The 12365-nt window shown below is 36.1% G+C and overlaps 1 protein-coding gene across 4 annotated transcripts in view; it reads right to left on the bottom strand.

The window, feature by feature from the left end:
- Positions 1–12365, bottom strand: part of RAF1 (Raf-1 proto-oncogene, serine/threonine kinase) — a 76473-nt gene that overhangs the window by 16964 nt on the left and 47144 nt on the right. For 2 of the 4 annotated variants that reach the window (XM_044666777.1, XM_044666838.1), the window contains 7 exons: positions 11856–11958; positions 11407–11564; positions 10056–10154; positions 5766–5919; positions 1959–1986; positions 1729–1856; positions 1112–1229 (listed from right to left, as the gene is read on the bottom strand). In XM_044666777.1, the coding sequence (XP_044522712.1) occupies positions 1112–1229; positions 1729–1856; positions 1959–1986; positions 5766–5919; positions 10056–10154; positions 11407–11564; positions 11856–11958 (788 nt within the window). Of the gene's footprint in view, positions 1–1111; positions 1230–1728; positions 1857–1958; positions 1987–2934; positions 2943–5695; positions 5920–10055; positions 10155–11406; positions 11565–11855; positions 11959–12365 lie in introns of all 4 variants that reach the window. The other 2 variants (XM_044666977.1, XM_044666908.1) reach the window with 2 other exon arrangements.

Below are 12365 nucleotides of genomic sequence, written 5' to 3' on the forward strand. Positions count from 1 at the left end.
TATCCTCCTGCACTCTCAGCATACTCTTCTAAAATTATACTAAGCACTCACCATGGCAGAATTTTTAGCAACAGTCATATTTGTGCTTTTGGCATCATAAAGCAAGCAAGTTAAGAGGATTTTTAAAAAGAATTTTATATAGGACAGCTCATAAGGAAAATTAATTATTCATTATGAAAACTGAACTTGGGACCTCTAGATTCAAGACTTACACTGGACCACTACAGTATGGTTAACTAATATTATACAAATAAATTATGATTTACTATTGAGTATCAGTTGTTTTTTCAATAAGCCTTATCTTCTGTCTTAGAATATTAAGAAAAAAAGAATTAATATTAAGTATTGGTTCCAAGACAGAAGAGCTATAAGGGACAGACAACTGGGGTGATTTACCCAGGGGACATATTTGAACCCAGGACTTCCTGTCTCCAGTCTAGCTGTCCCTATCAGACTTTTTCAAAAGCATGATGTTATGTTGAAGTTTTGCATTTATCTTCTATCTTTGGTCTCATTACTCCAGTAGGTATAGTGAAGGTGCTTTTTCAAATAAGTGAATTTTTCAGATTACTGAAACAGACTCCTTTTCAGGAGCAAAACATTTTATTTTAGTTGGATGGATACTTATCTAAAATATGTCATACACTTCCTTGCATTCTTAAACATAATATATTGAATAAATCTATATATTTTTCTTAATGACTTATGACCATCATTTTGAACAATAATTCTAATAAGCAAAACATTTTTAACCTCAAGGTAAAGTTTGGAAATTGCAACCTCCGTGCATCTGTCAATTAGAGGCAATGAATCTTTACCACTTAACAAAACAAAATAAAGTTCTCTGCCATGGCTATGCAATGTTAAAGCTTTGGAAATCTGTACATTTATACAAGGCTGCTTTTTCATGTCCCCATCCCAATGCTATCAGAGACTGCTGCCGACTCTGCCTGCTCCTAGCAAGGGCAACTACCTACTCCAGCATAGAATTCTGTGCTTGAACCCCTTAGTTTTTCTTGGGTCAGAGTTTCACCTGAAAAAGTTGAATGTTTCAAAAGAATGAAACTGGGGAGGGTGTGAGGGGAACAGGGAAAGATTGGGTCCTACTTACCATGCCATTTGCCCTTGTACACTGTCCCAAATGAACCCGACCCTATTCTGGTGGATAGCATTACTTCACTGGCTTCGATTTCCCAGTAATAGCTGGAATCTCTCTGTCCCCGTGGCCTCTGGAACAAGTAAATATATCAGAATATAGCCTGAGCAAATAAGCCCATGGATGACTGCCAGCATACAGCTTTTTTCAGAACCAATGAAACCTCAGTCTCTTCACCTAGACACTACAAAAGCCTTCAAATTAAATTACTGGCCTTTTCTTTTATAGTCTCTGTGCAAGCATTTGTCCTCCTCCCCCTCCCACCAGAACTCTGGACTCTGAGCCTGGGACCTCTCTGGACTCCAGCAGCTAAGATTTTCCCTTACCTCTCCTAGGCCCAGACCTCACTATCACTTCCTGGCCATTAACCATACCATGCAGTCAGATTTCTAGCTCCCCTTTATGTGCCATCTCCCTGGGGTTTGTCCTCTTGGTAGAATGTAAGCTCCTTGAGGATAAGGGCCATGTGGCTTTCTTCTACTTTTATCCCCAGTGCTGGGCATGTAGTAAGCACTTAATAAACACTGTATCATTCACTCTTTTCAAACACTAAATCCAGTTTACATACTTACAATTTTATTTTTCTCTTGTGTACCGGACCCTGGGGCTCTTTCTCTGTGTGCTGGAACAGGGGTTTTGGACTGAGACCAGCCAGTTGGACTCAGGTTGTTTGGACTACTGGACAGAGCTGAAGGTGAGGCTTAACATATAAAGATAAATGTAATCAAGATCCACACAAGCAATAGGAAATGCACAGAATAAAAAAAAGGAAGCATTGTTGTGATTTCTCTACATACAATACCTGATTCACTGTGACTTCGAATTGCATCCTAAAACAGAAAAGAAAAAAGGATTAGCCTTTACCCTAGAAGAGACTATCTAGTAGGAAGGGAGGATATGTAAAAATGGAAAGAGGATTATGAAATATCTAGCAAAAATCTAGAAATAATGAAAGCATAACTTTTTTGATAGTCTTTCGACTAAATAGAGCAAACATGAGTGGCTAAAATATCCATAAGAATTTTATTCCAGAAGTTGTGTGAAGATGGGATTAATCCTACCCTACCTGGTTCTAAATTTAATCACCAAAAGTGTAAACACCACCACTTAATCTTCAAGTGGGAAAGGTCTTGGGTGCAAGAGTGGATGACAAAATCAGAATTGACTGACTGCCCCCTGGGCAGTCCTAAGCAAAGCTTTTGTTGTAATTGGTACACATGAAATGGGAGGAGGGCTCAGGAAGTGATGAAAGAAATGGTCTTGATAAATTGCAAGAACTTCCAGGGTGCTCACTCTCTTCAGCCTTGAACTAGACTTGGAGGAGCTCTGGCTGAGACTTTGGACTTGGTGAGACTGTTCTTAAATCTCTCCCTTTGAACTACCACATAGTGAGTGAAAAAAAAGCTGACTCCCTTCCTTAGCTTCATACTAGCCTCCGGAGTGGCCGTTGACTGGGAGGAGCCTTGTGGCTAAAACCCTTGTTAATTGACTTTTAGGCTCTCCAGCTGGGGCCTCTAGGAGCCCTGCCCAAGTAAAGCCAAGGCTTGAACACATTATCTAGTTCCTTAAGCTAGATCAGTGATTCCCAAAGAGGATGCTACCGCCCCCTGGTGTTGCAGCGATCCAGGGAGTCGGTGATGGTCACGGGTGCGTTTATCTTTCCTATTAATTGCTATTAAAATAAAAAAAAATTAATTTCCAGGGGGCAAGTAATATTTTTTCTGGAAAGGGGGAAGCAGGCCAAAAAAGTTTGGGAACCACTGAGCTAGATCTCTTACTCTGCCCTCTTCTCATTTCTCTACTTTCACTCTCTCCCTATAATTTATAAATAAATTGTTAAAAAATCATTTGGAATTGATATTTATTCAATTCCTGGTGCCCATCCTTTTATTAATATTTAGTCCAACCATAATTTTTCCCCCTTTACAGTTGGGATGTAAATAAAAGCATATAATTTTCCACTCATTTATTTGGGTTTTGGTTTTATATGATTATTCACTTAAATTATGACAATATGGAAATATATCTTACATGACACTACATGTACAACCCAGATCAAATTACTTGCTAGCTCCTGGCAGGAGGGTGGGAGACAATTTGGATCAGAGAACTTCAGAAAAACTTTATATGGAAATTTGTTATTACATATAATTGGAGAAAAATAAAAATCCCCCCACCAATTTTATTCCAGGGAATATATAGTTTGTTACCTATAGGAAACCATCTTCCCCCCAAAAAAAGACTGCTGAAACTTTAGCCAAGTGAGATGGCCTCTTTTTTCGAGAATATATATATATTTTTTAACAAATCCTAATTTTGTTGGGTTCAGTGAAATAAGGTAGGATCATGATGCAAAGCCATTACCGACTATTCTAACTCCATTTGCCATCCTATGAGTCCAAATGTAGATTTGGAAGAAGAGAGGAACTAATGAGAAACATGACTTCTCCTTGGTCACAGAGGGGCAGAGTTTGGCTTGTACTACAACAGGTGGCCTGCCTTCTAGTCCAGTCCTCTTTCCACTGCACCAGGCAATGTCCTCCAGCTGAGGAACAAAGGGCCACCACCCAGTAGAATTCCATCATAAAGACCTCAAAGAGTGAGTGGCTCTGAATCCTGTGGCACTTAATTAAGACTTTCTTCTGAAGGCTTGTTGCTGTGACTAGTATGAAAGCTAATTGGGGAAAAGTGCAATTTCCAGGCTAACACAAGCTCCATTTACTTCTCATTCTTATCTAAAATTACTTCATTTTTACCTTGCAAATCAGCACTGCTGATAACAAAATATTTTTATTATATATGTATCTATAATAAAAGTAGTCCATACAAAAAAATCCTTAACATCCCTCAGATTTTTGGCCAGGGAAAGAATTAAAAAGAGAAAATAAGCATCTTTATATGATCCTAATACCAAAATCAAAGATATCTTCATATTCTTTGGTTCCTCAAATTCTCTTAGCAAAATTCTTTCAGATGTCCGGAGTATGGAATTCTGTCCCTACCAGCCTATCACCTGTTCCTTGATCTTCTAACAGCTAACCTCACTACAAAACCAATCTAATGATTTTAATGAACTAAAGCACATCTATAAAACAAAACTACAGCAGATGTCCTATGTACTAATATGAGTTTTAATCTGCTGCTTGCCTTCCTTCCCTTAATCTCAATATATGCTTTATTCTTAAGCCAGCAGACATTCCCTAGATTATATTGCTTTGTCCTATGAAAAATTTCCCTTTTAGAGTCTGTCAATCCAAAGAAATTGTAAATACTAAAATTTTAAACATCACATGTACTGGAGAAATCATAAATAACTAGAAGAAAATAAAAACCTGAACCCTGATTCCAAAAGTACAGAGATGATTGAGATTATTATGACATTTATTAGAATAGAAATACTTGAAATTTTCCTCAATTACTAAGGAAATCATATCAAGGAAAAACATATAAGTAGAATGAAAGGATCACTAGTTCAGAGGCACAAGTTTTATTGAATGGGGAGGGGAGCTTAGCTTACTACTAACAGCAGCTGGTATGGGCAAATAATCCTAAAGGTAATTAATTCTTTGGAAGCAGGGATGAATAAATTGTCATTCAAATGGCAAATGTTTGCCAAGAATTTTCTATTGACTGACAAAAATGAAGCACCAATCAAATTATCAATGAAAAGATAGACATGGCTTATAAATCAGATACAAATCATCTGCTAATGCTATTCAGACCAATTATAAATAACATGTTCACGTCAGCTACATGTAAACTGAAACAAACAAATCTCAGAAACAATGAACTATATGGCAAAAAAGTCCCCTTTGTTAACCTTTCAATCCCCCATAGGAATGTGGGAAGTTGTGGAAACCAGTTCAAATTCACTCCTGTCTCAAGACTATGCTATACCACACAGTCTGGGCAATCCTGTTCATCCTACGGAAGCGAAGACAAGAACTACTCTCACCCATTAGGAAGCGAAGACAAGACTACTCTCACCCTCAAACCTGACCCTCTGTACTAACCACCCTGAGAGAAGTGTTCTGGCTGCTATTCTAGTCCAAAGTAATGAGAAATAAAAGAGAAGAAAGAACACAGGGAACATCTAAAGGTTTTCAGTTGCTATGAAAGAGGAACCAGAAAGAAAAGGAACCCACTCCAACCCCACCCCCCACTAGGAGGGTGAGAAAAGAAAAAAAACCATCTGGGAGTCACACACTGAGCCCCACAATGCTGACATTTCAAATCCTGCCACTTGTTCCCAGGCTCTTAACACCATGGTCACCTTCAGGCCCTCCAGAACTAAAGGCCAAAAACACTACTGCCCTTTCCATTAACAGGTTAGCTTGGTACCTGTGCAAGTTTGGAAGAGAAAGGGTCAAACTAAGATTTCTGTGGGCCATAGTGCCTCTACCTCAACATTTCCACACACCTCCCTTGACCAGGCAAAAGATGTTTTGAAGGAACTGGGGAAACCTCAAACATAAAAGGAAATTAGAAACCATCATGATAGTACTAGTCACAGTCTGAAATCCAGCACAGAAATCTAACTTAGAAAATAAAATCTCTTACTTGATGAGTCTAGTGCTAAACGATTTTTATTTGTAAGTAGTCCCATTACCTCTATAATCCTACTGTCCACTGGCATGGTGGTGCTGACCATATGGACATTTGGGGTAGACGTAGATCTTTGCCTCTGGGAAAGAGACCCCTCTGAGGATGGAGGTGATGTGCTGAACGTGAAGGCATGGGGCGTAGAATACCTGTGCTGGGAACTAGCAAAGAGGAAAAAGAAGCTAAGTCATTTAAACTTCCCCATTTGTAAAATACTTTGCATTGCTTTCCTCACAAAAATGTGTAGAAACAAACCACAAGATTTTTTTATTGACCTGGAGCAGCTGGATGGTTGAGTGAATAGAGCGCCAGGCCTGGAGACAGGGAGTCCTGGGTTCAAACCTGGCCACAGATACTTCCTAGAGGACCCTGGGCAAGTTACTTAATCCTAATAACCAAACCCTTACCACTCTTCTGCCTTGAAACCAAAACTCAGTATCGATTTTAAGGCAAGGAAAGAGTTAGTTTTTTTTAAAGATTTTATGTAAACTCATAGCTCATTCTTTTTTTTAAACCCTTACCTTCCGTCTTGGAGTCAATTGACTCCAAGGCAGAAGAGTGGTAAGGGCTAGGCAATGGGGGTTAAGTGACTTGCCCAGGGTCATACAGCTGGGAAGTGTCTGATGCCAGATTTTAACGTAGGACCTTCCGTCTCTAGGTCTGGCTCTCAATCCACTGAGCCACCCAGCTGCCCTCTCATAGATCATTCTTATAAATAGTCAAGATTAGTTTCTTTAGCAAAATTTTCAAATGATGGAGTATATAACTATAATTTTTTCTTCTTATATAAATTGCTTTTACTGACTAGTCGAGAATATTATAGCATCTTCAGAAAAGGAGAGAGAAATATTTGCTAACCTATTTAGCTAGTTGAAGCTTGCCCATTTTAATTTAAAGGCTAAATTAAAGGGCTTTATAGAAGATTTTTACAGTAAGAAGTAAGACCTGCCTAGCATGTTCAGGAAAAAGGCTAGGACATTAGATATTATTTAACTTCTGACTCCCCTTCTCCCAATAGGCCTTCAACTTAAATTAACTGCTAAAACAGCTTCTCAGTTGGGATTAAGAATGGTGAAATCAGTTGTTAGAGCCCTTAAAACTAACCACTTTCTGAACCTCTGACAGTTTTTATGAAGTACAGCAGGAATTTTCATTAGTTGCTCTAAGGATTAGTTTGTGCTCTGTTCAAAGTAATAAAATAAATCCCCTGTCAAATAATAGTAATCATAAAAGATAAAAACAATTCTAAACTTCCTTTAGAGAAACTGCTGTTTTTGCATAGTAAAAGCAATTACCTAAACACTCTAGATTATTCAAGTTATGCCATCAGAGGGTCTGGTCCCTTAAAAGGATTCAGTTGACTAATGCCCTGTCAAAATATTGGTTTCTTTTGTTTAGAGTCAAGTGAACGGTTAATATTTTGCTTAAGTATAACTCTTTTATATTAATTCTGAACTGGAGTTTAATAAAGACATTCCATACATTTGAACAGTACTTTGATGTACTGAAACAGATTCTGAGTACAAAATTCCTGGCACCCAGAATATTTTCCTGTTAAAAAAAAAAAATAGCACCATAACGATGAAAGAAATATTCCCAAGGGGCCAGTGCCCTGAGCAGAGTAGAGGTGTCATAAAAACAACAGGTCATGCTTTGGATTCTATTTTAGACTCCTAATTCTTTTGACCTGATAACAAGAAGCCCTAGCTTTACATACACATATATAAATGAACAAACTTAACATGAATCTCATAATGAATAATAATTTTGAAAGGTTAACCACTTTACGTTTATGCATAAAATATGGCCCCTAGACATTTTCAACCTTGAAAAACAAAGCTTTTCTACTATTTGAGGCTGCTTTATATTCCGCATTAATTTTAGGTAATTTCAAGGATGAACTTTTTATTACAGTAAGTATTTATCTCAAACTCTTACAAAACTGGATTAGTTTTTCAAGACTCAATCACAGCTGAAGAAACTATTTGTCTATCACCTTACACCTTCTATGGGAGTAAGTAACTCGTAAGGCCAATAAAGCAGAACACTGAGAGCTAAGTCTTTGGAACCATGTCCCAAAGGAATAGAGTACAGCTGAACTAGGGTTGGACATTTCTGGGTTTAAATGTTGGTCTCAACACTTACTAGCTCTGTGTCTCTCCAAGTCACTTAATCCTTGAATCATCACAGAGATAACCCTACTTATGTTACCTAAGTTATGGTTGTGATCTAAGAGTTTTATAAATTGTGAAGCACATAAAATAGATGTGTACAAGTATGACTTTCTGTATGTTATAGAGCCCTACTGAGATAATGGCAATTTTATGTAGTAAATGGAGTGCATACAACTATTCTAAAACCCCATGTTCTTTACTTTTCTATTTAGGTCATATCCATGTTTTGGCAGGATTGTGTTCCACTTGAATAACATGGAGACTGAACAAATGAGGTTAGGTGCTAAAAAAAGTGATTTGTAATACACAGAAATTCCATTTAAAATAACTACAGGCAGTATAAAATATTTGGGAGTCTACCTGTCAAGACTCACAAAGGAACTATATGAACACAACGGCAAAACTCTTCACAAAAACACAGATTTACATATTGGAGAAATGTGAATTACTTATGGGTAGGGTAAGTTGATTTATATAATAAAAATGACAATGCTACCTAAATTAATTTACTTTCTAAATATCACACCAAACTACCAAAGAATTAGTTTGTAGAACTAGAACAAATAATAACAAAATTCATCCAGAGGAAAAATGGGAAAGGGTAAAGAATATCAAAAAAATCAATTGGGGGGGGGAAGAGAATGGGAAAGTAGGGGCCCTGGCAGTATCAGATTTCAAAGTATACTACAAAGTTGTAATTGTGAAAAAGATTTGGTACTGGCTAAGAAACAGAAAGGTTCATCAGTGGGACATATCATGTACATAATTTACAGAAGCAAAAGAGCACTGATAAACTTAAAGCTTTTAGCTATTGGGGCAAAAATTCACTATCCAACAAAAACTGTTGGGAAAACTAGAAAGCAGAAACTAGGAACAGACTAATATCTCACACCATATATGAAGATCAGCTCAAAATGAGTAGACGATTTAGACATAAAGTGTGAAATCATAAGCAAGTTGGTGAAGCATGAATGAAATCACCTGTTAGATCTATAGAAGGGGAAGAGTTCATGACCAAACAAAAGACAGTAAGGTTCACAGAAAGCAGAATGTATATAAATTTGGTTACATAAAATTTTAAAAGATTTATACTAATAAAACAAATGCAGTTAAAATTAGAAAAGTAGAAAACTAGCGGAAAACATCTTTGCAGAAAATTCTCTGATAATCAAGGTCTTATTTCTAAAATATGTAGAGAATGGATTCAGATATCCAAGAAGAACCATTTCCAAATTGATAAATGGTGAAAAAATTTGAAAAAGATACAATTAGGTAGTTTAGGGAAAAAAAATAAAAATTATCTATAACCATCTGAAAAAATGCTCTAAATCACTAATAATTAGAGCAACACAAATTAAAACAACTCTGAGCTACCATATCACCCTCCATCAAGATTGGATACAATGACAAAAAAGAAGAAAAAGACAAATGCTGGAGGGGGATGTGGGAAGCAGGAACACTTCTATATTCCAATCGATGCAATCTAATCATTCTGGAAAACAATTTGGAACTATGCCCAAAAAGCTATTCAAATGTACATAGCCGTTGACCCAGCAATACAACTACTAAGTTATAACCCAAAGACATCAAAGAAAAAGGAAAAGGACCTAATTATAAAAAAAAAAAAATCCAGCATAGTTCTTTTTTAATGGCAAAACTGGAAACTGAGGGGATGCTCATCAACTGGAGAATGAATGAACAAATTATGGTATATGATTTTGATAGAATACTATATAAGAAATCATGAAGACTTTAGAAAAACTTGGGAAGACTTGTATGAACTGATGCAAAATAAAATGGGTAGTAGTAGTAGTAGTAGTAGTAGTAGTAGTAGTAGTAACAATTTATAAAGTAATAGCAATAATGCAAAGATTTTGAAGGACTTAGTAACCATAATTCCAAAGGATTCATAATGAAGCATGCTAACCACCAGGAAAAAAAATGATGGACTGGGTCTGAAGACTGAAGCATATTTTCTTCTCTTTCTTGGCTTTTTTTTTTAATGTGGAAATTTGTTTTGTATTTAGATTTCTAATGATTTTTGCTTTTCTGCCTTCTCAGTCAGTGGAGGAGGGAGAGAATTTGAACTGAAAATGAAATTGAATTTAGGAAAAATGACTTACCTAATAGGGATCTGGGAAACAGACTCTCGCATCCGACGCATTGTTAAGGGAGGTAGTGCTGGTACCCCACTATCACCAACATTGGAATTTGGAAACAATCTGGAAGAAGTTAGATAAAGACAAGTTTAGATCCTGATGAAATGTACTGAAAGACTACCTTCCAACTGATTTAATATCTCTACTTTTTTGCCAAAGTATTGGTACTTTAACTCTCAAAAGCAACATTCAAGTTTTTCCACCATTATTTAAAATTTCTGCAAAATGAGGCCCATGAAGCAGCTCCAATGATATGCTAGACAAAACAGGAAGGCAGGTATTAGTAATCTGCCAATAAACACAAATTTGAGCCCAGAGACAGCCAGTGGGCATCCTTAATGTAAAAAAAGACCATTAGGCAAAAGACAATCATTTGGAAAACATGTAACTAAAATCAAGTTAGGGCTTTGTAGAAATAACAGTCTGATCACCTCTTTGAAGCCAGTGACAATGTCCAAGTACACATTTACTTTAGTCTAATCTAAATGTATATATTTTAATAATATCAACTAATATTGCCATTTTATCTAAAAATCACTTTTCAAAAAACAACATACTCATTTAACTAATTCTCTTATTAGATTTTCCTATCAGCTAAATTCAGTACCAAAATTTTTAATAATAGGATGGATGGGGAGAAAAGCACTCTTGAATAAGAGGCATACATATACATGAACAATGTGATTTTCATGGTCTAAGACAAGGATTTCCAGCTTCTTCATATTGGAGGTATCATCCATTACTTTTAAAATCTCAGAAGAAGGTAAATGTCATGGGTTGAAAGCTCAGACCTACATATATGTGTTTTCACTGTGTAATTGAAAATTTCAGGAATGATCAATTCTCATTCAGAAAAGAAAATCATTTTGGTCACTACTGTTCCTGCTGCACTATTCAGTTATGTGAATGTCTCCACAATTTTCTGTCACATCTTGGAGAGACTGGCTTCTAGGATGGGTGTGTTGCTTTATATTCAACTATTCTTTTAAATGCAACACTATGCATCTTCTAAATATTTCCTATTCAGAATATGTATATGGGCAGAGTTGTTTTATTTAACCGAATCATATCAATAGTCTACTGACTAGTTATGTCTGTTGATCTGAAAAAGCTACAGTGGTTTGCCACTAGGGTCAGTGTTTAACACCACAGTATTGTGGCCCTCTCTCTTTTGCAAATATTATTACTGATATGGGTCGTTAGTTACAAAGCACTAAGAAACCCAGTAAACACCTGTTATACTGATTTTCCAGGACACTCTTTACATTCCCTCATTAGAGGATTCTATACATTTTAAGAAAAGAAGGATCCTTACAAGAGCTGTCTGATGTTACTCCAATCCACACACATCGTGGGGACTTTAGTGCTACAATGTTCATGAAACTTGTAGCCACATGTCTGACATCGAAATCCATTCAGCAGGAACTTCTGACAAATATCACAGAAGGCAAGCTTCAGGAAAGTTTTTCGAGCCTAGGAGATGGAGAAAATGAGAGACAAAATAAGACTGTAAAATAATCAGTAAATGAAAAGAAGTCAGATAGCTAATTTGTATGAACCAAACCCCAAAGCCAAATAGACTATGGGAAATCCACAACTAAGAATTTTAAAAAGATATTTTTGACTGAATAATGAACTGCATTATATTATAACCATGGCTTCTGATTCAATAGTACAAGTGCTATTAAAATGTGAAATTCTCAACTTAGGAATCTAGAAAAATGCTTAAACAAATCACAAAGATAAAAGAAAAAAGCAACTTACAAAATTGTGTGTTGTGAGGGGAACATGATCCAGGAAATCTACTTGAAGTTCTTCTCCAACCAAAGAGGCTGCATCAGTATTCCAATCTAAACGTGTTTTTTTCCTAAAAAGAATTTTAAAATGTATCAAAATAAAATTATATCATCCGTCCTAACAACTCCTTATTAACTATTTTTAACACTTATTAGACCCTTTTGAGGAATCCAAGAGGTCAAAACTATTTTCATGATGATACTAAAATGTTATTTGTCTTAAAATATTTCTCCCTTTTCTAATTAACTACATTATTTTTAGAAGACCAGATTTTCCTCATATACTTCAGCCAAAATAACACCACAACAGATTTTATGCAGACGCAGATACAAGAATTAAACTGTCTTTTGTGAAGCCATGATAAATTTGCAACAATATGTAAAATTATCACTTCCTACTAATTTTTTAAAAATATAGTAATTTTTATTAAAATGTAATTTATGATAAAAAAAAAGACTACATATGTATGGCTAATAG

The sequence above is a fragment of the Gracilinanus agilis genome, chromosome 1 (assembly GCF_016433145.1).
Source record: "Gracilinanus agilis isolate LMUSP501 chromosome 1, AgileGrace, whole genome shotgun sequence".
NCBI classification, from domain to species: domain Eukaryota; kingdom Metazoa; phylum Chordata; class Mammalia; order Didelphimorphia; family Didelphidae; genus Gracilinanus; species Gracilinanus agilis.